The 24,603-nt window shown below is 40.5% G+C and overlaps 3 protein-coding genes across 6 annotated transcripts; 2 read left to right on the top strand and 1 right to left on the bottom strand.

Annotated features, from left to right (window-relative positions):
* Window positions 1–321: 321 nt before the first annotated feature.
* NDUFB6 (NADH:ubiquinone oxidoreductase subunit B6) lies at window positions 322–11,175 on the top strand. 2 transcript variants are annotated; one of them, XM_024753899.1, is made up of 4 exons: window positions 322–624; window positions 2,559–2,651; window positions 7,526–7,570; window positions 10,997–11,175. In XM_024753899.1, the coding sequence occupies exons 1-4, from the start codon at window positions 445–447 to the stop codon at window positions 11,063–11,065; spliced, it is 387 nt and encodes a 128-aa protein (XP_024609667.1). In that variant the 5' UTR covers window positions 322–444; the 3' UTR covers window positions 11,066–11,175. The 2 variants fall into 2 exon arrangements, with proteins under 2 accessions (XP_024609667.1, XP_024609668.1); XM_024753900.1 differs by lacking the exon at window positions 2,559–2,651.
* Window positions 11,176–11,616: 441 nt separating this feature from the next.
* On the bottom strand, window positions 11,617–12,440 carry TZMP1 (transition zone microprotein 1). Its single transcript, XM_024753809.1, has 2 exons — window positions 12,150–12,440; window positions 11,617–11,839 (listed from the first exon to the last, which is right to left on the bottom strand). Exons 1-2 carry the CDS (start codon window positions 12,192–12,194, stop codon window positions 11,735–11,737), a joined length of 150 nt encoding a protein of 49 aa, XP_024609577.1. The 5' UTR covers window positions 12,195–12,440; the 3' UTR covers window positions 11,617–11,734.
* Window positions 11,874–24,394, top strand: TOPORS (TOP1 binding arginine/serine rich protein, E3 ubiquitin ligase). Of its 3 annotated transcripts, XM_024753807.1 has the most exons (4): window positions 11,874–12,195; window positions 13,689–13,883; window positions 19,096–20,236; window positions 22,372–24,394. In XM_024753807.1, exons 1-4 carry the CDS (start codon window positions 12,193–12,195, stop codon window positions 24,165–24,167), a joined length of 3,135 nt encoding a protein of 1,044 aa, XP_024609575.1. In that variant the 5' UTR covers window positions 11,874–12,192; the 3' UTR covers window positions 24,168–24,394. The 3 variants fall into 3 exon arrangements, with proteins under 3 accessions (XP_024609575.1, XP_024609574.1, XP_024609576.1); XM_024753806.1 differs by lacking the exon at window positions 22,372–24,394 and having other exon boundaries at window positions 11,875–12,195; window positions 19,096–22,259; XM_024753808.1 differs by lacking the exons at window positions 11,874–12,195; window positions 22,372–24,394 and adding an exon at window positions 12,506–12,529 and having other exon boundaries at window positions 19,096–22,259.
* The last annotated feature ends 209 nt before the right edge of the window (window positions 24,395–24,603 follow it).

Below are 24,603 nucleotides of genomic sequence, written 5' to 3'. Positions count from 1 at the left end.
GACTCTGTAGGTCACGGGAAGAGGATTTGCAAGATGGGAGAGGCAAAGGAAGAATTTTGCATTTGGAAGTCACATTCACTGAATCACATATTCTCACGCTTCCAACTCCCAGCGCACCAGTTCTTCCTTATCAGAACCTCTAGTCCTCTGAGCTCTCATACTTTCTCTCATTCATCACTTTCCTCCTCATCCGGTAACTGAGGTATCACTGCCGCCACTGGTAATCTGGGCCAGTAAACCCGGAAGGTGTGTGGAGGGCTTTGCGCATGCCCAGCCACTACGCGAGATTGGAGCCACTCGGAGGCAGGACCAGAGTGACGTCATAACGGCGCGCCGCTCCGTGGCGTCCTAGCAAGGTCGCTTTGCAGTGCAAGTGCGCGCGTAGGTGACAAGACCCTGGTTCGGGGGCGCGCCGTATCCTGCTGCCTTGGTATCAGCGGCGACATGTCAGGGTATACGTCCGACGAGAAACTGCGGCTGCAGCAGCTGCGAGAGCTGAGAAGGCGATGGCTGAAGGATCAGGAGCTGAGCCCCCGGGAACCGGTGCTGCCCCCGCGGAGGGTGTGGCCTATGGAGCAATTCTGGAATAAGTTTTTGCAGGACGGGGCCTCCTGGAAGAACGTGGTGAGTGACAGCCCTCTCCCACTCCCACCCTGACTCCCGCCCCGTCGCGGACCCCGGCCTGGCTGCTGGGACGCCTGCTCACTGTAGCCACATTAGGGACTGACTCGCTCTACCCCCGAAAGATTCCCAAGGGAGAATCAGATTCTACCGAGACTTAGGTTTAGCTGGGACGCTCACTGGTCCCAGGAATCATAGGCTGGGAGTCGGGAGTCAGGAGTCAGAGTCCGGAGCTTGTATGGCTTCGGGATGGTCTTGTCCTTTGGCTGTCAGATGTGATGAGAAGGAGGCGAATCTTCGCTTGGGTTTTACAGGACACTGCAGGCTTGCTTCTCTTTTGACTGTGGAGACCTTCCCTCAGAATGATGGCCAAGGATTCACCAGAGTTAAAATTCAATGATTTTAGTATTTGAAGACACTTGTCTGATTTTTGAGGTTGAGATTATAGAGACCAACTAACACTGCACTCGACTACCAGAAGGCACAATGAGCCTCTAACTGGTTATACAGCTCTATGTAATGACCATTAAAGAAGGGGTCCTATTGGTATGCTGAGTGAGTCATATTCAAGAGCCCCCTTTCTTAACCGCTACTACGTACGTTGAACACACGCTTTCACTTAAGAATGCCCTTCCTGGACTTTGCAGAAAGTCACTCACTCAAGTGCTATCTTTATTTTCAGGGTCTCCTGACATTTTCTTGAGGTCGTTAATTAAATCACATCAATTATGAATGATGAATGCTGTATCTCAGAATTCCTTGCAACTTTGGCTAATAATAATGGTAATAATATAAGGAACACTTCGGTGCTTACTTTGTGCCTGGCACTTTGCTGAGGGTTTTACACGTGTTACTTTATTTATTTTTTTACTTCCATAAGGTAGAAACCATTCCTAATCCTCGTTTTAATTATGTGGAAACCGAGACCTGCAGGAATTCAGTGATTTACCTGTGGTCCCAGGGCTAGGAATTGAAGAAGTTCACTTTGAAATCCATGTGTATTTTATTGTGCTACAAAGTCTGGTGCAAATTTTTCTAAGAAAGTGGTATTAGATACTTATTTATGATGGTAAAATTAAACTCTAATTGAACTCTCCTCTCTTCTCACCCTTTGTATCTCTGGCATTACTTAACTGATTTGGCAGCCACTGGTTGAAAGTTGACATCCCACCCGTCAGCCAGTGATGTAAGGAAGTAAATAATCATTTGTTGAAATCTGTCTTAACTTACTTTGAGTTAACTTTTTCTTTCATAATCATATCTGTTACAACACTTAGAATCTAGATTGTCTTTTCCCTGACAGGATAGGTCTGTTTCAGTCAAATTGGCTGCCATGGAAAAGTCCCATTTTTAGATGTCTTTTGCCTTTCTTTTTAAAAATACTGTGTCTGAAGGCATCTCAAAGTGAGCTTGGAACACCCTTATCCCAGTATGTAAAACATTCTTTTTCCAGCATTAGTGCACTCAAGGTTGTCTGCCCTACAGGTAGAATGATACAAGTGGTGTTTATTATGGATATCTGAAATTGATAAATTAGGGAAATGACTTTACCTGAAAATTCTGTAGTTCTGATTACTCTGGTTAAATTGATTAGAATTATTTCATTATTTATGCCATGTTTTATCTTAAACAAACTTATAATAAGGATATTTTTAGAAGTCTTTTAAAAAACATATTTATAAATACAGTACTATAGTTTTGCAAAATGCTGCTTCTCTTAAGCCTCCTTTGCTTTGAACTCTGTAGGTGTCACCTAGCAGGCACTATGTTTAGTAAAAATATTCGGTGTATGAGGTTAGCTACAGACTATATGGAAATACGTAGCATTTAGAGATTTTACAATAATCGTGATTTTTTATATCACTGATGCTTTTTTTTTCTGCCACAAATGTATAAAAAATAAGATATCTATTTTGTGTATGTTTTTTTTCCCCCAGATCTATAAGACGTACCGACACAGTATCTTTGCTTTTACTCATGTACTGATCCCTATCTGGATTATTCATTATTATCTGAAATATCATGTGAATGTAAGTGTGCTTTAAGTATGTATTTTTCAGAATTTATTTTTAATATTGTACAAAATTATTTCCTATGTGGCAATGCCTTACCCGGCTCTATTTAGTGGAACTAATCTGCCACTTATAACTGATTTTGAATTACTTTGAATCCTTTTAGGTAAAAGGTTTAATGAAATTTAGGTAATGTATGGTTTTTCAAAAAGTTGATCTTTATATTAGTTGTTTACAACTTGAATTGCATTTCCTCATGAAACAATGTTTAAATGATCAGAAATGTAGTTGACCTAATAATACTGGTGCAAACTCGGCGTCCTGAGTTGGAAGGGAGAAAATAATTTCTGCTCCTTTTTTTTGAGCACAGATCTGGTATAAGATAAAATTCACAATAGATAAAGGTTATCTTTGTCATCATTTCCTTTTCCTTTGCTCTGTCTGGTTTTTCACAACTTACTTTCTTTAGAATTCAGCATGTCCAAAAGCTTGAATTTTTTTCACTGAAAGATCTTGCATTGAATTGAGTCTGTTGCCATATTTTAAAGGCTAGGGATACCCTGGTGTAGGGTGTTAAATCCCAGGCAGGGTGAGGAAGGAGTGCATTTTGGGGAGTGGCATAGAAGGGAGAGTGGTGGTAGTTGCCCAGCATGGAGTTTTGTAACCCAAAGAGTGAGGAGGGCATTCTTGTACCCAGTGAGGAGGCTTAAATCCTGAGTGGGTTGCTGAGTGGGTAAGGGGGCAGGGAATTGGTGAGTGTACTTGTTTGGAGGGCAGCAGTGTCAGCAACCTGGTGTAAGATATTGGAACCTGAGTGAGGGGAGGAAGACATCAGGAAGGAGTGTGGTTTGGGGCAATGATGGAGTTGGCAACCCAAAGTAAAGTATCAGAAACTGAATGAGGTGAGGAGGTTATTTATACTGGAGTGTGGTGGTGGAGATGACAGGAGATTGGTTATATACAGGAAGGTCGATCAAATGAGAACATATGTTGATGATACTGGAACCCTGAATTCTCATTGTCAGAAAAGGGAGTTATGCATATGGAATACAGGGAGAAAACCTTGTGGTACTGGAATGGAATTGGAAGTATTGGTGTGACTCATGATTTTTAGTATGTATTGATAAATATAGAAATAAATATAGCTGTAAATGCAGATTTACCTAGCTCTGTCCATTGATAGGGCCTGTGAGCATTGCTACCCCATGGTATCAATAACTAGCACATCTAGCAGCTGGGCTTACTTTCTAAATATAGTTTTCCACTGAAAGGATCCAGAGCTCCTTGGAGAAATGGCTGATTCCAGGGCTGGGGCAGGGAAAGTAAAAGATGAGCTTGTGCCAGAAAGTAAAGAACTGTGTTCAAAGAATGATGGAGATGAATCAAAAGGACAGAGTCAGCTTGAAAAGACTCCCACTGGAACAAATTTGAGCAGCAAAATAAATGATAGTAATAGATGAGAGCCAGCTGGATAAATAAAATGCAAATCCATGAGTCCATGCTCATATAAATTAATTAATTAATAAATAGAAGAGAAAGCTTTTTTTTGTACAGTAGAGTAAATAAGAAATGGACAAGAAAAGTCACCATTTGGGAATCATCATAGTAATATTTTATTTAGCCAGGGAACATCAAAAGTTGCTAACATTAATCCCCAAATTCCTACCTTCAACATACTTATTTGTTACAAAGGGAAAAAGAGTAACTTTGTAATGGAGGAAACCTGGCAGACATCATCTTAATCAAGAAATCTAAATTACATTACCAATAATGGGACAGACTGAAATTGTGTACTACTTGATAGGATGCAATAAGAAGAAAACAATATGTTTTGCGATGTTCCTGCCAAAAATGTATAAGCTGAATCTAATTGATGGACTCTTCTGCATAATAATTGGCTTGTTACCTTCAAAAATGTCAAGATCATGAAAGTTAAAGAACCGTGGAAGATTTGTTCCAGATTGAAGAAGACTAAAGGGACTTGTCAACTAAATGTGAACTTGATTCATGGGCACAATCTGCTTCGTCAAAAAAAAAAAAAGAGATGGCATTGGCAGTCAGAACTTTAAACAGCCTACACGATGGATGGAGAACTGGTTATATAAGGGGGGATTTTTTTTTTATAAGGGGGGGATTTTTTGATAACTCCAAACAGTTATGGAGACAAGTGATAAAATTTGAATGGGTTCTTCAGACTAGATAGAAGGTATTAATATATCAATGTTAATTTTCTGATCCTGATGGCTGTATTGTGATTATTTTAAGAATATTGTCCTTATTTGTAGGAAGTACACACTAAAGTAATAAACCAGTCAGCAATTCACTATGAAGTGATTCAGTAAAAAAAAAGTTTGGGACTACCTAACAAATTGTAGCTAATCCAGTTGAGGTTTGCTTTCCTGTAGCCTGATGAAAGGAGAGTGAAACAAATAAGTGGGGTTCTCAGAAAATTCACTCTTATGTCACTTGTTCTCTGTTGACTGTGTGGGTTCTTTAAATTTCTGATTGCTGACAACACCTTTGTTTTCTTCACTAAGATTACCTCTGTTGATCATCAACTGTGGAATGCCTAGTATGTCTTCCTTTATTGCTGTGGAAAGAATATATAAGACGAAATTCCTGACTTCAAGGAGTTTATAATAAAGTTGGAAGATAGGTATGATTTGGGTAAAAGTATGGAGGAGAAAATCTGTTCCAGTTAGAAAAACAAGGAGTTAGTAGTTAGCATGGTCTTGTTTACCGAAGATAGGATTGCCTGGAACTGCGAGTCTCTTGGCTTAGTAGGGTGGAACCAATAAATGGAAGGTCCTGAAAGCTAGGCAGAGGAGGTTGAACTTTGCATGGTAGGCAGTGGGAAGCTTTCCATTTTTAAATAGGAGAGTGAGTTGATAAAGTGATATATTTAAACATAAAAAACATTGATACGTAGGGTGAATTGGAGGGAGGAAAGTATTGACATCAGGCAAATTAGCTGGAGGCTGTTGCAGTTTAGTAGATATTAGTTGATGAGAATCTGGTTAGGGCAGAGATAACAGGAATGAAAAAGTAAAGTGAAGCCAGAAGATACTTTTTCAGGAAGAAATAACTCAAATTAAGTTAAGTTTTATTTTTAAGTATTTATAGGACATATTAATGACCCTAAAAAGGAAAATCTTTTTAAACTTAAAAATCATACATCTAAATCAATTATGCATTTTAACTAGAATCCTAAAACTAATCTTTTAGAATCTCTAATAGCCTGATTATCTTAAACATTACAGATACTCTATATCAGAATATATGGATTGTCCCAGTGTTTTCAGAACTTATTAAATTTGACATTCATCTGTTTATACCCTGGGTTAATTTACCTTGTCATATCTGTATTTAACTAAATATTTCTAGGATTAAAAAAACACTTATCTCCTAAGAGAAGAAAATTTAACAAGCTGAAGTTACTGGGTTGACAATTCAAGACATTAATATGGCTGCTTACCTGAGGGATTCATACTTCTAGGTGATTTTTCCTGAGCCACAGATGGACGTAGTTAAAGGTTTTATGTCAGTAGATATCCCAAAGCCTCTCTTTTACCTTATTCTTTGTCTTGGTTTGGTTAGGCCTGCATCCTCTACTGTTGTACCCAGTTTACTTCAGCTAATACCTTTATGCTTAATTGAACTTAACATTCTCTCTGAAGACATTTCAGTATCTTCTTGCCTCTGGCCACAGTTTTTAGAGACATTTGAATGTCCTCACATTGTATTCTGAGTTTCTCTCCTGCTTTTGGCTCCAATTTGCCTGAGTCTTAAATCATGCCAATAATCTTTTAAATTTTTTGGTGTGGTATCTTGTACAGATGTGTATGCTTAATAAGTACATTTAGCACCTCCTATGTGCAAGGCACTGTTCTTAACACAGAACAGGGATATAGCACTGAACAAGGCAGATTGAGTTCCTGTCTTCATGAAATGTTTAGGGAGACTGGCAATAAGCAGATAAGCAGAGAGGTATATAATGTTATAGGAGGTGATAAGTCTATAGAAGAAAAACTAAGGGTAAAAGACTAGAGAGTGACAGGAACTGCTATTTTTATTAAGCTTCTTTGAGGAAGTGCTATTTGAAAAACACAAATGAAATGAGGATCTGGACCAAACAAGTATTTAGGAGAAGAGCATTTCACGTAGAGGAATCATTAAGCATAAGGGCTCTGAGGCACAAGCAGGCCTAACTGATTGTATTAATACAAAGAAGCCACTGCAGCTACAGTTCAGAGAGAGAGAGAGAGAGAGAGAGGATCAGAGAGGTAGGCAAGGGCCAGATCGTTTCTTAGAGATCACAGCAAGGACTTTGGCTTTTTTTTTGGAAGCATTATGAAACTTTGTGGAGAGGAGGAACAGGAGTGATGCATCTTAAAAGAATCACTCTACTCTGCCTGCAGTGTGGAGAATAGACTTTAGGGAGGGCACGAGCGGAAGCTGGGAGACTAGTAGGTGAAAAAATGATAAAGGCTTGGACAAGGGTAGTAGTACTAGAGGTGGTGAGAAGCAATTAGATTCAGGATAAAATCTCCTCCTGCTGAGGAGTCAGGGTTTTGGGCCTTCGTAAGTAGGAGAGTGAAAATGCCATTTACAGAGATAGGGAACAGTTTGGCACTGAGGGACATTAAGTGTTGGACCTGATTAAGTTTGCAATGCCTGTTTGATCAAGTAGAGATCTTGAGTAAATAATAGGATGTATGAGTCTGGAGCTTAGTGAAAGTTTGGGGCTTAAGTTAAAAATTTGGGATATGAGAAAAAAAAAGGAAAAAAAATTGGTGCCAGCGTTTCTACTGAAAAAAAAATCGGGATATGATCTATTTTATTTTAGAAGAAACTCTAAAACTATAATTAACAGAGCATTACTTTTATTGCAGACAAAACCATATGCCATCGTTGAAAGGAAGCCCAGAATATTCCCAGTAAGTCTTAAAACATCTCTGGTTTTTCTTCTGTTTATTATATTTCTCTTTCCTTTCCCAACTGATCATTAGACTACAATTTTCCTTTCTTCTCACTGAAAGTTTAAATGCCTGTTTTGTATATTCTTAAAAAAAAAAAAAAGAGGAGGAAATAATGTGAGGTAGCAATTACAGTTGAACCTGGGATGTGGGCACATTTCTTTTCACCCTGGCTGTAAAGCTTGTGCGACCTTTGTAGTCCTAAAGTGAATCGAAGGTACGAACAGTTTTTCACTGGTTCCATTTCACGTAGGGTTAAAGACTTAGGGCACTAGCCTGAGCAGACACCTGAGCATTGTAACAGCAACTATATTCCTCTGTTATTATTTCCAAACTATCATTTCCTATGGCAGTTTGACCGTAACGTCTCCATCTGTAAATTTATAATCTGTCAATGTGTGCTTTAAATTTTATGTTATGAATATGTAGGCTATTATCCTAACTTAAAATAAGTCTTCATCATTAAAAGATTACTTATTAGTCCGTTGGTATCTTACTAGCTGTTTGTGAGGTTATTGTTTAGCAGAGTCAAATACATGTTATGTTCTTGTTCCATTTCTAGTCACAGATAATGAACTACCATCAAGCTCTAAGTTATATAATTTTAGAAAACAAAACTTGATGTAGATTCTTGCTTCTATCAAATGACATGGTCACAGTAATCCATTGACGACTGCAACAGAAGGGAATTTTAGGGAGAACTACCAAAATTGGCTAACTCTTCCAATTGGAATTCTGCTTTAGGAAATAGTAGGGGATTTCTTCTGTATTTCATTGTGTATAATTGATGTGTGTCAGGGCCTAGGTAGGCTCAATTATCTTGTTGGTTTCAACAAGTTAGGTAATTTATTTATTCTTCCATTTATACATTTGTTTATTGTTTATTTTGCCATTACTGTTCAAAGGAAAAGAAGGAGGACTCTCTTTAGAAGACCATATAGTGATTCCATAGCATCTCTCCTACTTCTGTATTTTTTGCCACTGTGGTTCTTTCCTGTTTCTGTACCATTGAGAAGCTGCCCCTTTGAAGACCTGAAGAATGCTCATCTGTACATACCTTAGAATAGGATAGACAGTAACAAACAAACCCCCAAATCTCAGTGGTTTAACAAAAGTTTATTTTCTATTGACATCACAGACTAGCATAGGTCAGACAATTATAGTGAGGCCATTGGGACTATGAGGCTCCAAGATCACAGGGAAAGAGAGGGCTGGATGTCTCAGGGGATGATTTTAAGGTCTAAGCTTGGAAGTAGCTTACATCACTTCTCTTCATGTCCTGTCGGCCAGAACTCATTCTCATGATCCCACATGTCTTTGTGCTTTTTTATGTTTCTCAGCCTCCCATACCTGGAGTCTCTGCCACAGTGTATCCTTCTAGTCAACAAATAGCTCTTTGCTTCCTTCTTCCCACACACGTAACACAATTCCCTTTCCTAGAGAGAAACCCCAAGGTCCCATTACATCACTGCAACCTAAGATCTTCAGATGATGTATAGTAATATCCGTCAGGGTTATTCTTGGAGATTCTTCTCTTGGAGATTTGAGGATCAATGGCAAGTAAACTGTATCCCTTGCCTCCCAGCCACGACCATTATTCAACGATGGAATTTGGGCAGCATAGCAGTCACCTGGCTCTGAAACCCCAGTGGTCAAACACTGTAAAGCCTCCTAACCCCTGTGTGTGGGAAGTTACTTGAACAGGAACTGATTTTGCTTCTGGAAGGAACACCTTTGTTCATTGTTCTTCCTGGCCCCTGGCTCAGTCTAGGGCGATTCTTTCTTTTCCATTATCAACCTAGACCACATCTAAAATGAGTACTGGGAAGTATGCCCTCCTTAGGGTTGTACAGCCTTTAAAATCTACCTTCTGCTCACAGAAGGTTGAGGGCCACAGGTTGTTTTAATCAGAAACAGTCACAGGCTTTTCTTGTCTGTATGTTTGGTTTCTTTGACCATCTAGTTCTCACATTTGGCAGGCATGGAAAGAAAAATACTTGGTAGGAGTCTAATCTTTTTGCTTCTAGTCAGTCCCACATGCCAGTATCTGTGGTTTCTATACATAGTTATCAAGTTGTCTCATTTCTTTGTCCTTATTCTACTGCCTCTCTCAACTCAGTTGAGAGGCAGCTATGTGGAAGCCACCAGAAACACACTCTAGTTCAAGGGCTACCTTTGTTTCAGTCTGATCTTTGCCACGGTGCTGGGTCCCTGTTTACTGAGTTTTATTGGGCTTCTGTTTCTCAGAATCTTTTCAGTGTTGTTACTGTTTAGAGATTCAGAAACAATCAATCTGATTTTCTAATATTGCAAGGTCCCGAATTTTTAGATTCTTATTTCTCCTCTCAAATCAGCCACTTCTTACCTGAGCTTATGTTTCTTAAAATACATTACTAAGGCAGCCACTAGTAGTTAAACACATACTATAACGTTTTTTCAGGTACTTCTCCTAGAACCTCAAGTTCATTAGACAGTCTGCTTCTAAGTTATTAGTGCCTTTTGTTTCCATCTTTTAGCCTCCAATGCCAGTGTCCTTGTAGCCCCACTGCTAAGCCAGTGCCATGTGGTTCAGTTTTTATTACAGCAGCATTAGTACCACTTCAAGTTATTAATTTCTGTGTTAGGGTAATGCTAGCTGTGGTAACAAGTTTTCCCCCAAGTATATAATGGCTTAAACATAAAACAAATTTATACAGTCCTGAGCCATACCACGTCAAGGAATGGTAGGTGGTGATGGGGATAATTCTACTCTACTAAGTCAACTCATGGACTATCAGGCTGATGGAACCTGCTGTCTTAAACAGAGAGCTGAAATTAAAGCTAAGTACTTTGCCTAAGATTATACAGCTTGTCAGTGGAGGGTTTCAGGATTCACACTACTTGGTTCTGGCTTTAAAGTCCATGCCCATTCTGCCATACACACTGCATCTAGGTTTGGAAAGACACCTGAACCAGCTGCCCAAGGAAAGTTTGCATTCTGTTTCTAATATCCATTCTGAGCCAAATGGTAAACTGGTGACTACCTAACACATTCAGTTGCTGGGAATACATTACCGCCTTATATTGAAGATGTTTACCTGCAGCTTTCTAGGGCTTCTATTTCTTGGGGCCAAGCAAATAAAGATTATCCTTTTATCACTTTGTAAAGACAACTTTCATGTCCTTTCTAGTCATTTTTGAGTGAAACTTCCCCTATTCTCTCCCTTATACCTTAAGATTTTGAATACTGGTTGCTCATCTTTAGACAGCTTCTATTTTGCCTCTGTCCCTTTAAAGTGTGAATGCCAGAAGTGAACTAGATTTTCCAGATGACCAAATGGAACTGACCAAATGGAACTATCACCCCTGCAGACAAGATTTTTCACTAATGCATCTTTGTTTTTCTAGGGTGATACAATTCTGGAAACTGGAGAAGTAATCCCACCAATGAAAGAATTTCCTGATCAACATCACTGAAGATTACTTTTAAAATTTCAAAGATGTTTGAGCCCAAGTTTGTTGCTACATTACCACACTTACTGAATATATTTTCTGGAAAAGTAACTTTAATAAAGTTTACTCAGATATGTGTTGTCTGTTTCTTCCCAAACTGTATGATTCCCTGTGTACAATTTGAGACTCTATGACTTATCTAACAATAAGTAAAAACTGGACATGCTAAAAAAATGGTATGGGCAATCACCTACTTTTTCTGGCCATTTTTAATTTGGAAAACAGCATGTAGAAAATTATTTAGTCACATGATAGTTTTTTCTTAAACAGTACTTAATCTACTGTGATGTGAAGGTATACAATGTAATGAAATGTTGCAATAAACAAATAAAAGAACAGAAGTTCCACACACTTTTAAAGGCTTTCTGAAGCATTTGAAAAGAAGTATTTTAGAAACTTTAGATTAAAAGGCCTAGATGTAGGTTGCTTTGTTATGTGGGAACATAAAAGACAAATCTCTAAGTATATGAAAAAATAGCATATTAGTGGTTATTATAAAGGACAGTATACAAAAATGAATTTCGAAGCATTTTATTAAAGATTTTACTTTAAATCGAGACACGTGTCAGATAAGCATGAGGTAAAGAATTGTATATGCATGGAATCAAATCCAGAGGAATTACAAATTTTCATTCATCCCGACGATTTTGGGTATTTCTTCCTTAGCTGTCGTCGTGCAGCTACAGTTGATGCATAGATGACGTATCCCCAGGAGAGCAATACGACCGCGAGGAGCAACTAAGAAATGCAAGAGGAGGAGTAAAAGCAAAAACATGTGAGTGGCACTTCCTCCTCCCCTCCATCAAGTTGGTGGGAATTTTAGTGACAAACTCGTATAAATGTGCTTCCGGAAGCGAGTACACCAAGCCGCTCTTACGTAAGAAGCGGAAGAGCGTGTCCTCCCGGAAGAGGCGGAGTCGAGGTGAGGGAGTGAAAGGCTTAATTCAGCAATGGATTTTGGAGTTTCTGGGCGCTGAAAAAATAGCGGGCTTTCACCCGCGGGCCCCAGGAGTCGACTCCGTGGAGCCCCTCCAGGCCCGGGACCTACCGCTGAATAAATCCGTTCCAGGGTGCGGCGACTCACTGGCTTCATGGTAAGGAGACGGCGGTGGTCCGCGGGCACGGGCGGAAGCCGCAGGCCCTAGAGTAACCTCCGGGGCGGTGGCTGCCGGGCGGTGGCGGCCATCTTTCAGCCGGGCGCGAGTGCCCGCCCACTCGCCTTCCGGTGCGTTTCCTCTCGGCTGGGCCGGCCTCTTCCGCCCGGAGCTGTGGGCGGTGTCACGTGACCCTGGGCCAAGCCCGCCTTTCGGGAAGGAGGTGAGAGAAACGAGAAAGTATGTTGGAAGTGTTTTTTGCCACTTAGAAGGATAGGCTTGACGCGTCAGCCGGTCTTCCTTCAGTTCCAGAGCAGTATTAATACGAGATAAGGTACCGTCGTGTGCATTTAAAAGTTTATTTGGAAAAATAATCCACGTTTTAAATGCTACGCCGACGCCTCGTGCTCAAAGAATTAATGTTTTCTCCCGGATCTGTTCCCACAATGTAGGTAGTTCGTGTATTCATCTTTGATGTAAACAAGAATACCACCCGCTTTTATATAACTGACGAATCGTTGTGGGAATCCCTGTTAATTGAGCTTTTCTGCAAGAAACAAGTCTTTGAGAATGCAATGGCTTGTTGATGTCAGTGATACTCTGAAGAAGAAATAACGTGGCATGAATTACTCGGCAGAATGTAGCTGCCAATCAACAAGTATTTATTGAACGTTTGTATGCTTAGGACGGTAGCACGATCAAATATTAAACCGAAGGACAGAGTTTGGCACGCGGAGCCAAGTTCAGCCCTGGAATGTTTGGGATACTCACATTTGAGGCGAAGAATGGGGCAGAGGGCCGCTTTAAGCACCAGACGTTATGTCTCTATAATCTCAGCTGTCGCCTAAGCAGAGTTTTAATGAAGATTTCGGAGAGTGGGGAAGGGTAAAAACGTTATCTGTTTTGGGAAGATTTCAAGGCCCTATTCTCTTAGGTTGAATCCCTGTTTATCCCTGTACTGGAGTTGATCTGTCTCTGAAAACTGTAGGCCTCTGATTTGGGTATTCCATTCGAATCCTGGTGTTGTTTCCTAACTCTGCAGCCGGAGGTAGTCCCTTAACCTCCGGGTAACTCAGTTCCTTTATCTATACACCAGATACAGCTTTAGAAACTTCTCACAGAGTTTGGTGAGGTTTAAATGAGACCAAGCTAGTTATCGTGTCTTCCGGGTAAATTAGAAGCGAACTTTAAACTAGTGCCCCTGTAATCCCCAGAGATTAGTAGCAACCAGAGTGACGGTAAAATAGCGATTTCTGCCTCGGTGGGTCAGGCCTCTCTCATTCCAGGAGCGGAGGGGGTTGGGGGAAGGGCCGGCCTCGGGCCGAGCGCGCTAAGCCCCGCCTTCGGTGCCGGCGTCCTCTACCGCGCATGCGTTACGCAGGCGGGTGCTGTGTTTTGACTTGCTGGGGGTCGCGGAGTGGGTTTCGCTTTCTGCCACCGCTTTCTGCCACCACCCCCAAGCAACCATTGGTGATGAGCTCTTTACGTCGCAGGGGTCGCAGCAGCCGCCGGGGTCTCCGCTCTCTCGCGAGGAGGGTGAAGCGCCCCTGCCTACTCCCGCTCCTGAGGGCCGGCGAAGAAGTCGCCGGGTTCGCCTTCGCGGGTCCTGCCGTCACCGACCCAGCTTTCTGGGCCGTCGGGAGCTTGCCACGAGCTCCCCAGCCGGGCCTGCGCCGGTATCCTCCGAGGTGAGTGAGATCGGGAACAATGGGGCGCCGGGGTCGGAAGGGCTGGGCGATCTGGAGCTCCCCGCCTGCAGCTAGGCCCAGGGTCGAGGGAGCTGCGGTCCGGGCCTGAGGCGCAGTGGCTGCCCGGCAGGCCGGCGTCCCGGCGGCTCCCGCCGCGCACCTGTGGATCCGTGCCGGTGGGCGGGGGAGGGCTGCTTTCCGAGAAGCACTCCCGAGGGCGCCAGCCCAGCCGTGTACTGGAAGGAGATTGGTCTCCGGGGGAAAAAGCCGACACAAAACACAAAACGTTAGTCTGAGTCGTGGCATCGCCGCTGTCAGAGATGTGACCTTGGGCGGGCCCCTAACCTCTCTGAGTATGTCTGTAAAACGGGAGTAACGGTATTTTAGTTCGTTGTGATTATGTAAGGCACCCGGTGCTTATCTTAGATCCTGGCAGGTGGCAGTTCTCAGCCAAAGGAAGTGACTGTCGGCGTGACTGTTGGAGTTTGTGCGCTGTTTACACCCCGTGAGCCTGTGACTTCTTCATCCATCAAGTCAGCGCCGCTTTCCTCACGGGCTGCTGATTGGTAGACTGGAAGGGGGCAGTACAGAGATGAGGCAAATAGTGATTTGAGAGGAAAAGTGAATAGAATTTTTTATAGGTAATTTTAAAGATTGTTTAAGATAAATTCAGAAAGAGTTACCGAAGATTTAAGTTAATAGTGGTGAGGGTTGGGCTTTTTAGCTTGTTTTTAGTCAATGACTTTGAAAGCTACAGAGTCAGCCAAAGCAGTCATGCTTATCTGGAATGAGTGGCTTTAGAGGGGAATGGTTCCCAAGCAATTCTTTTTATTGCCGAAACTGGAATTAAAATCGTAGGGTCTGGTCAGTATTTAAGTTTTCTAGGGTCTGGTTAGTAGATCCTATAACTTGTTTGATTTCTTGGAATTGGTGATTAGATTGCAGTTCAGAGACGTACATGATTTCTTTAAGGTCACAAAAGATTGGGCCCAAATTGTTTTTAATATTTGGTATATTTCTAGTTCATCCACTTGTGAACCCTTTTTAGCCACTTTGCTTGGATATATTAGGTACAATATTGATATTAATATGAAAATTATTTAGTTGTTATAGACTGTCATCTTTCTGGGCATTTTATAATCAGTTATGGATGATGGAAATGATCAAAATTAACTTTATTTTCACATAACATAGGAAAACAGTATTAAGTTCTTATTGCCCACCAAGCACTTTGCTACGGGTTTATGTGGAATATATCCCTTCACACAGGCACCTTTTCAGGTGGGTACTGTTACTCAGCCTGTTTTAGAATTGAGAAAATGTAAGATTTTGTGAAATAAAATAACTTCCTCAAGATCACGCCATTCGTATGTGGTTTTGATTCTCAGCCCTGGCTCTACATTAGAATTAACATCACTCCGTCAGTGTAATCAGCCAGTGATTAAATTGTATATACGGTGATAATTTAAGGAATGCCGTAGAAGATGACTTTTATAGGAAGTCTGGTTTTATTAAATATTTAATTCTGCAGAGCATTCCTACTTTGTATCCCTGTGCAGTTTTTTAAATGTCCGGTTTGTGGTCTAATTTAGATTCTAGCCTCCTGACTCTTTATCACCCTCCACCTGTCCACCCCCACCCCCATCCCTTTTCCCTAGATATGTATGCTCCTTGATTATCTGAAATTTCCCCCAACATGTGATATGGAGGGTTCTTATCCCTGTTAAGGCCAACACATTTGAAGATTTGGGGAAGGGAAGGTTTTGCTTAATCAATTTATTCTAAAGATGGTAGACTTTACTTAGAATTTGGGAGGCAGTTAAGGAAAGGGGTTCAGAAGAACTGATTAACTTATCCCCTATGGGGAAATTAATTTGAAGTCCTAATTCCTAGAGTGCTCGGATAGAGAAACTTTTTTTTTTTTTATTGCGGTACGTGGGCTTCTCACTGTTGTGGCCTCTCCCGTTGCGGAGCACAGGCTCTGGACACGCAGGGTCAGTGGCCATGGCTCACGGGCCTAGCCGCTCCGCGGCATGTGGGATCTTCCTGGACCGGGGCACGAACCCATGTCCCCTGCATCGGCAGGCGGACTCTCAACCACTGCGCCACCAGGGAAGCCCGGGATAGAGAAACTTTTATCACAGGCTTCTTCTAGAACCTGAAGCACTAAATCTATCATCAGGTCCACTTTTGCTACCTGACCCGGAACTCTCCCGCAGACCTCAAATCTTAAATCTGTCTGCTAGCCATCCCTGTTCTATGCCTTAATTTGTATTTTTGAAACAGTTTTGTTGAGATGTAATTTATATTTCATCCATAAAGTTCACTTCTTTAAAATATAAAATACAGTGGTGTTTAGTGTATTTATGGAGTATATTTGTGCAACTCTAATTGAACATTTTCATCATCCTAGAAAGAAACCTCATACCCCCGCCCCCCGCAACCACCAGTCTGCTTTCTATCCATTTGCCTATTCTGTAAATTTCCTATAAAATAGCATACAACATGTGATCTTTTGTGATTGATATTTTTTCATTTAGCATAATGCAAAAACTCATCCATGTTGTAGCATGTGTCAGTACTTTATTCCTTTTTATTGTCAAATATTCCATTGTATGGAGATTCCATATTCATCAGTTGATGGGCATTTGGGTTATTTCCACTTTTAAGCTCTTAGGACAAAGACTGCTATGACTCTTCACTTACAAGTTTTTGTGTGGGCATGTTTTTGTTTCTCTTGCATGGATAGGTGTGGAGTTGCTGGGTCATGTGGTAATTCTACTTCATTTGAATTAGTAAATATTTTAATTTTAGTATTTAGTGATGATTTTGAAAGAGTAAATCCTTTATATGATGATTTATATTCATTACCATTATTTGGTGTTTCCGATGAATACCATTCTTTGTACCGAAAGATATTCCTGTATAGAAATACAAAACAGGACTAATAATTTGTTCTTTTTTACCTACTATAGATGATGTTACTCATCGTTCTTTAGACTGCTGCTGTCAATTTGGTTAACAGACTTATAAAACTAGGGAAGGGAGGACTAAAATTCCATTTAAAAAATTATAATTAGTTGAGATTTTGTTTTATTTGAACTTCAAGTTATTACCAAATAATTTTTTTTAATGAATGCATTCTGGGTTGTAATTTTTATGTGAACTGGAAATGTTTAGTAAACACTAAAATTCTGTATTCCAAAGAAACAAATTAAGATAAAATGTATTAACTTGAATTTCACCAGTCTTTTTTAAATTCTAATTATCCCTTTTTTATATAGAAGAGCAAACTAAAGTCCAGAGTTAATGTGGATTTCTCCAGTTGATGGAGTTAGTTTTAGGTGAAACCTGGTCTTCAGTCCAGATCTGATAATCTCTCCAGTGCCCTGTTCACTCTTCACTCCTTCCCCTAATGCACATGCACAGTCTCTTATCCTAATGGTTTTTATTATAAAGATTTTTTTTCTCCTGAGTAGGAGAAATTAAAAATATTAGAAGTAGGGGGAAATGCTGAGAAATTTATATAATACTAAGGTTCCAGACTTTAAATATATTAGCAAAAATGCAATTAGTATTAATATATTTATAATTCTCTTCTATTTAAGAACAATGGTAATTTTTACATTTCCACTCTAGAAACAGAGGACTGGAAGTATTTGGAACCCCCTGAAGAAACTTGTTCAGCGTTAATTGGTTTCCTATTAAGTTATAGCTCTGAGAAAGCTAAGATGCCCTAGATGAGCAAGTTTAATTTGAAGTCTATGGTGAAGTACTTATATTTTACAATAATATTGATAGGTTTTTATCGCGGGCTTTATTTGTTTTTGTTAGACCTAGGTATGGCCAGTTGAGTTTCTTGTTTAGAAAATTGCAATTCTATTATTTGACTAGATAGCAGTTGACTCATGATGGGACTTTCTGTGATATTGGAGAAAGATCAGTAATAGGCCCAGGAAAACATAAAGGAAGAAACTAATATATAACATCTATAAAATGATTAGTATAGAAAGCATCTAAAGAGGGATTTTTAAGATAACAAGGCCAAAATGTAATGCAACTAGATTTCAGCTCTGGAAAATTCATTTTGTAAGTTATGGGTCTATATAAACTGACAAATTTAAAGCAAACAGAACTAATCTTTAAGATTCTAGTGATCCTTGTGAGAAAAGGTAAGGAAGGAGGCTGAAAACATGATTTCAAGGTACTTAGTGACTGACTGGATTAAATAGAAAGGCAAAGAAAAGCTTCTTAGGGATGCTGAAAGGAGTCCGTGATGAACTGAAAAGAATAGTGTAGTATAACAGTAGTGTAGTAATAACAACAGCAACTAACATTTTTACTTAGCAGTTGCTATAAGCCAGGCACTGCCCATGAGTGCTTTTATATTTTGTTATTTCATTTAATCTTCACTAACAGATCCTTTTTTCTGTGTGAAAGAATCTTCCACTAAAAACCACAGAATTGGTTCAAATAGGTGAACTTTCTGGTATGCAAATTTTCTCCCTAAAGCTATTTTTAAAGATACATGTATAATACTACAAACAAAACAATTGAGTAGTCTGTAGTGTTTGGGGCATATGTATGCAAGATATAAAACCATGTGTAGAAATAACTCCAACTGAGAATTATGATATTTTTGGTTTTTGTTTTCTAGAGAAGGATGGCAGGGGCGGCGGGGAAGCACATAAACGGACATTTAAAAAAATCTGGAAAAACCATGAGAAAATGTTAGCTGCTAACTCTGAGTGGAGGATACATGGGTACTTGGTATATTTTCTTTTGTACTTTTTTGTATATATCAAATTATTTTTTAAAAAAGAATAATAGGATATTATATAACATTTGAGAGCTTACTGTGGACCAGGCACTTTTTCTAAGGGCTTTTTTTTTTTAAACATCTTCACAAATCTTGTGAGACAGATTCTAGTATCAGTGAGCTACAGATGAAATTGAAGCATAAGGACGGTAACTAGTAACTAATCCATAGTCACACTGGTAATGTGGCAGCAGGATTCAAACCCAGGAAATCTGACTTTAGAGCTTGTGCTTTAAGTACTGTATTACTATGCTACACTGCCCTTTTATGTTACAAAGACAATAACTACTTAACTATTTTTACCAAAGTATGTTTCACAGTCATTTGCATTTTTTTCAGATTTAGTCATTTCTTTTTTATCAGGTTACTGATGTATTTTTTTCCCTTTTACAGATAATGGCATCAGCCGCTAAGGAATTTAAAATGGACAACTTTTCACCTAAAGCTGGCACTAGCAAATTGCAACAGACAGTACCAGCTGATGCATCTCCTGATTCTAAGTGTCCTATATGCTTGGATAGGTTTGATAATGTGTCTTACTTAGATCGCTGTTTACATAAGTTCTGTTTTCGCTGTGTACAGGAGTGGTCAAAAAACAAAGCTGAATGTCCACTATGTAAACAGCCCTTTGATTCTATTTTCCATTCTGTGAGGGCAGAAGACGACTTCAAGGAGTATGTCCTAAGGCCTTCATACAATGGTTCTTTTGCTACCCCTGATGTTCGACGATTCCGCTATCGTACAACTATGACAAGGGAACGAAGTGCTTCTATTTATTCACCTAATAGTACCATGAATAGAAGAACAACAACTCCACCAGATAGTGGAGTAATATTTGAAGGGTTAGGCATTTCAGCAAGACCTAGAGATGGTGAAATTCCTCCATTTATGAGACAGATTGCAATACGGAGGCCAGCTACTGCAGATGAAAGATCTTTGCGGAAAATTCAAGAACAGGATATTATTAATTTTAGGCGAACTCTCTATCGTGCTGGTGCTCGAGTTAGAAATATTGAAGATGGTGGCCGCTATAGGGATATTTCAGCTGAATTTTTCCGTAGAAATCCGGCTTGCCTTCACAGATTAGTCCCCTGGTTAAAACGTGAACTCACAGTTCTCTTTGGAGCTCATGGATCATTAGTGAATATTGTCCAGCATATCATCATGAGTAATGTTACTCGCTATGACTTGGAGAGTCAGGCGTTTGTGTCTGATTTAAGGCCATTTTTACTTAATCGGACTGAGCATTTTATACACGAATTTATCAGTTTTGCCCGATCTCCATTTAACATGGCAGCCTTCGACCAGCATGCAAATTATGATTGTCCTGCTCCTTCATATGAAGAAGGTAGCCATTCTGATTCTTCGGTCATAACAATATCTCCCGATGAAGCAGAGACCCAAGAGCTGGATGTTAGTGTAGCTACTGTTAGTCAGGCACCATGGGATGATGAAACTCCAGGGCCATCTTATTCAAGCTCAGAGCAGGTACATGCTGCCATGTCTTCCCTTTTAAATACTTCCGACAGTTCAGATGAAGAACTTGTAACAGGAAGAGCCACATCTCAGATGCAAGCAGTACAAACCAATGATGACATAAATAATGACAGTGATTCTTCTTCAGATAATTGTGTCATTGTTGGGTTTGTTAAACCACTAGCTGAGAGGACCCCAGAACTTGTTGAACTGTCCTCTGATTCTGAGGAGTTAGGTTCCTATGAGAAAATGGAGACCGTGAAGGCACAAGAACAAGAGCAGTCTTACAGTTCTGGTGATAGTGATGTTAGTAGATGTTCATCTCCACACTCTGTCCTTGGAAAGGATGAACAAATAAATAAAGGTCATTGTGATTCTGGTACAAGAATCAAATCAAAGAAGGAAGAGAAACAGTCTGTATCATTGTCCTCTCCCAGAGACCTGAGCTCATCCATCAGAGGAGACAGAGTATATTCCCCATATACCCGCAGACACAGAAGGAGGGGAAGATCCAGAAGTTCAGATTCATGTTCCCAGAGTAGGAATGGGCATGATCAGAAGAATCATAGGAAGCATCATGGGAAGAAAAGAATGAAAAGCAGACGATCCAGAAGCAGGGAGAGTAGCAGACCTAGAGGTAGAAGAGACAAAAAGAGATCAAGAACTAGAGATAGCAGTTGGTCAAGAAGAAGCCAAACTCTATCTCTAAGTAGTGAAAGCACAAGCAGATCAAGATCTCGTAGCAGTGATCGTGGTAAAAGAAGGTCACGGAGCAGAAATCGAGATCGTTACTATTTAAGAAATAATTATGGAAGCAGATACAAGTGGGAGTATACTTACTATAGTAGAAACAAGGACAGGGATGGCTATGAATCATCTTACAGGAGGAGGACTCTGTCCAGAGCTCATTATTCCAGACAATCTTCAAGTCCAGAATTTAGAATTCAGTCTTTTTCTGAAAGAACAAATGCTAGAAAAAAAAATAATCACAGTGAAAGGAAATATTACTACTATGAAAGGCATAGATCAAGGAGCCTATCTAGTACTAGATCAAAGACTGCATCTACAGGGCCTGACCGGGTGAGAAATGAAAAGCCTGGTGGGAAACGAAAATACAAAACACGGCATTTGGAGGGTTCTAACGATGTGGCTCAACCATCTCGAGAATTTGCTTCTAAAGTAAAGGAAGGTCATTACTCAAAATCTTCATCAAAATTGGATGGAAGCTACAAAAATGAGAGTGACAGCTTTTCAGATAGCCGATCATCAGACAGAGAGACAAAGCACAAGAGAAGAAAAAGGACCCGGAGCCTAAGTGTAGAGATAGTTTATGAAGGGAAAGCTACTGATACAACTAGACACCATAAAAAGAAAAAGAAAAAACATAAGAGGAAGCATAAGAAACACCATGGCGATAATGCTTCACGTTCCCCAGTTGTGATTACCATTGACAGTGACAGTGATAAGGATTCTGAAGTAAAGGAGGATACAGAATGTGACCTTAGTGGTCCTCAAGACCCTCTACAAAACGAATTTTTGGTTCCTTCCTTGGGACCATTTGAAACTAAAGATGTAGTTACAATAGAAGATGAATTTGGTGTCCTGGGCAAGGAGTGTGACATTACCACACTTAATAACAACTTGAATAATGCCAACAAAACTGTAGATAATATTTCACCCCAGGCAGCTTCAATTGAACAGACTCTTGATGTAAGAGAAGAGAGCACCTTTGCCTCTGATTTGGAGAGCCAGCCCAGTAATGTCTCTTATCAAACTGAGTCATCAAGGCGATTGCCATCTCCACGGATATCATTAATGTCAGTGTCTCTTGGTAGAGACCATGATATGTCTTAAAACTGCCAAAGCGTCTCATTGAGAATTCTGGTGGTATAAAAAGGAAAAAAGAACAATGTCATCTACTGCAGTCTGTTTAAAGATGACACTTGGTGAAAACTCTTTTCCCCCTTAAAAATATTTTGTGTAGGGCTTCCCTGGTGGCACAGTGGTTGAGAGATCGCCTGCCGACGCAGGGGACATGGGTTCGTGTCCCGGTCTGGGAAGATCCCACATGCCGCGGAGCGGCTGGGCCTGTGAGCCATGGCCGCTGAGCCTGCACGTCCGGAGCCTGTGCTCTGCAACGGGAGAGGCCATAACAGTGAGAGGTCCACGTACAGCCAAAAAAAATCAGTTCAGATGAAGAACTTGTAACAGGAAGAGCCACATCTCAGATGCAAGCAGTACAAACCAATGATGACATAAATAATGACAGTGATTCTTCTTCAGATAATTGTGTCATTGTTGGGTTTGTTAAACCACTAGCTGAGAGGACCCCAGAACTTGTTGAACTGTCCTCTGATTCTGAGGAGTTAGGTTCCTATGAGAAAATGGAGACCGTGAAGGCACAAGAACAAGAGCAGTCTTACAGTTCTGGTGATAGTGATGTTAGTAGATGTTCATCTCCACACTCTGTCCTTGGAAAGGATGAACAAATAAATAAAGGTCATTGTGATTCTGGTACAAGAATCAAATCAAAGAAGGAAGAGAAACAGTCTGTATCATTGTCCTCTCCCAGAGACCTGAGCTCATCCATCAGAGGAGACAGAGTATATTCCCCATATACCCGCAGACACAGAAGGAGGGGAAGATCCAGAAGTTCAGATTCATGTTCCCAGAGTAGGAATGGGCATGATCAGAAGAATCATAGGAAGCATCATGGGAAGAAAAGAATGAAAAGCAGACGATCCAGAAGCAGGGAGAGTAGCAGACCTAGAGGTAGAAGAGACAAAAAGAGATCAAGAACTAGAGATAGCAGTTGGTCAAGAAGAAGCCAAACTCTATCTCTAAGTAGTGAAAGCACAAGCAGATCAAGATCTCGTAGCAGTGATCGTGGTAAAAGAAGGTCACGGAGCAGAAATCGAGATCGTTACTATTTAAGAAATAATTATGGAAGCAGATACAAGTGGGAGTATACTTACTATAGTAGAAACAAGGACAGGGATGGCTATGAATCATCTTACAGGAGGAGGACTCTGTCCAGAGCTCATTATTCCAGACAATCTTCAAGTCCAGAATTTAGAATTCAGTCTTTTTCTGAAAGAACAAATGCTAGAAAAAAAAATAATCACAGTGAAAGGAAATATTACTACTATGAAAGGCATAGATCAAGGAGCCTATCTAGTACTAGATCAAAGACTGCATCTACAGGGCCTGACCGGGTGAGAAATGAAAAGCCTGGTGGGAAACGAAAATACAAAACACGGCATTTGGAGGGTTCTAACGATGTGGCTCAACCATCTCGAGAATTTGCTTCTAAAGTAAAGGAAGGTCATTACTCAAAATCTTCATCAAAATTGGATGGAAGCTACAAAAATGAGAGTGACAGCTTTTCAGATAGCCGATCATCAGACAGAGAGACAAAGCACAAGAGAAGAAAAAGGACCCGGAGCCTAAGTGTAGAGATAGTTTATGAAGGGAAAGCTACTGATACAACTAGACACCATAAAAAGAAAAAGAAAAAACATAAGAGGAAGCATAAGAAACACCATGGCGATAATGCTTCACGTTCCCCAGTTGTGATTACCATTGACAGTGACAGTGATAAGGATTCTGAAGTAAAGGAGGATACAGAATGTGACCTTAGTGGTCCTCAAGACCCTCTACAAAACGAATTTTTGGTTCCTTCCTTGGGACCATTTGAAACTAAAGATGTAGTTACAATAGAAGATGAATTTGGTGTCCTGGGCAAGGAGTGTGACATTACCACACTTAATAACAACTTGAATAATGCCAACAAAACTGTAGATAATATTTCACCCCAGGCAGCTTCAATTGAACAGACTCTTGATGTAAGAGAAGAGAGCACCTTTGCCTCTGATTTGGAGAGCCAGCCCAGTAATGTCTCTTATCAAACTGAGTCATCAAGGCGATTGCCATCTCCACGGATATCATTAATGTCAGTGTCTCTTGGTAGAGACCATGATATGTCTTAAAACTGCCAAAGCGTCTCATTGAGAATTCTGGTGGTATAAAAAGGAAAAAAGAACAATGTCATCTACTGCAGTCTGTTTAAAGATGACACTTGGTGAAAACTCTTTTCCCCCTTAAAAATATTTTGTGTAGGGCTTCCCTGGTGGCACAGTGGTTGAGAGATCGCCTGCCGACGCAGGGGACATGGGTTCGTGTCCCGGTCTGGGAAGATCCCACATGCCGCGGAGCGGCTGGGCCTGTGAGCCATGGCCGCTGAGCCTGCACGTCCGGAGCCTGTGCTCTGCAACGGGAGAGGCCATAACAGTGAGAGGTCCACGTACAGCCAAAAAAAAAAAAAATTTGATTTTTTTTTTGTGTGTGTGTGTGTGTGTTAAAAATTTGTAAAAATCATTATTTGTTCAAAAAATATGTATGTCCCACCCTCAGAGATACGCACTT

Source organism: Neophocaena asiaeorientalis, unplaced genomic scaffold, assembly GCF_003031525.2.
Source record: "Neophocaena asiaeorientalis asiaeorientalis breed wild unplaced genomic scaffold, Neophocaena_asiaeorientalis_V1.1 scaffold220, whole genome shotgun sequence".
NCBI lineage: Eukaryota > Metazoa > Chordata > Mammalia > Artiodactyla > Phocoenidae > Neophocaena > Neophocaena asiaeorientalis.
The sequence above is the reverse complement of the archived record's forward strand: the minus strand, read 5'-3'. Positions and strand labels throughout refer to the sequence as shown.

Bases quoted from the DNA above. Each gene is read 5' to 3' on its own strand.
- NDUFB6 (XM_024753899.1), top strand. From the start codon at position 445: ATGTCAGGGTATACGTCCGACGAGAAACTGCGGCTGCAGCAGCTGCGA. The intron at 2,652-7,525 runs GTAAGTGTGCTT...CTTTTATTGCAG, and splicing joins ATCTGAAATATCATGTGAAT to ACAAAACCATATGCCATCGT. The intron at 7,571-10,996 runs GTAAGTCTTAAA...TTGTTTTTCTAG, and splicing joins GGAAGCCCAGAATATTCCCA to GGTGATACAATTCTGGAAAC.
- TOPORS (XM_024753807.1), top strand. The intron at 13,884-19,095 runs GTGAGTGAGATC...TCCCTTTTACAG, and splicing joins CTGCGCCGGTATCCTCCGAG to ATAATGGCATCAGCCGCTAA. The intron at 20,237-22,371 runs ATGAAGAACTTG...AAATCAGTTCAG, and splicing joins AAATACTTCCGACAGTTCAG to ATGAAGAACTTGTAACAGGA.
- TZMP1 (XM_024753809.1), bottom strand. From the start codon at position 12,194: ATGAAGCCAGTGAGTCGCCGCACCCTGGAACGGATTTATTCAGCG. The intron at 11,840-12,149 runs GTAGGTCCCGGG...TGCATTTCTTAG, and splicing joins TGGAACGGATTTATTCAGCG to TTGCTCCTCGCGGTCGTATT.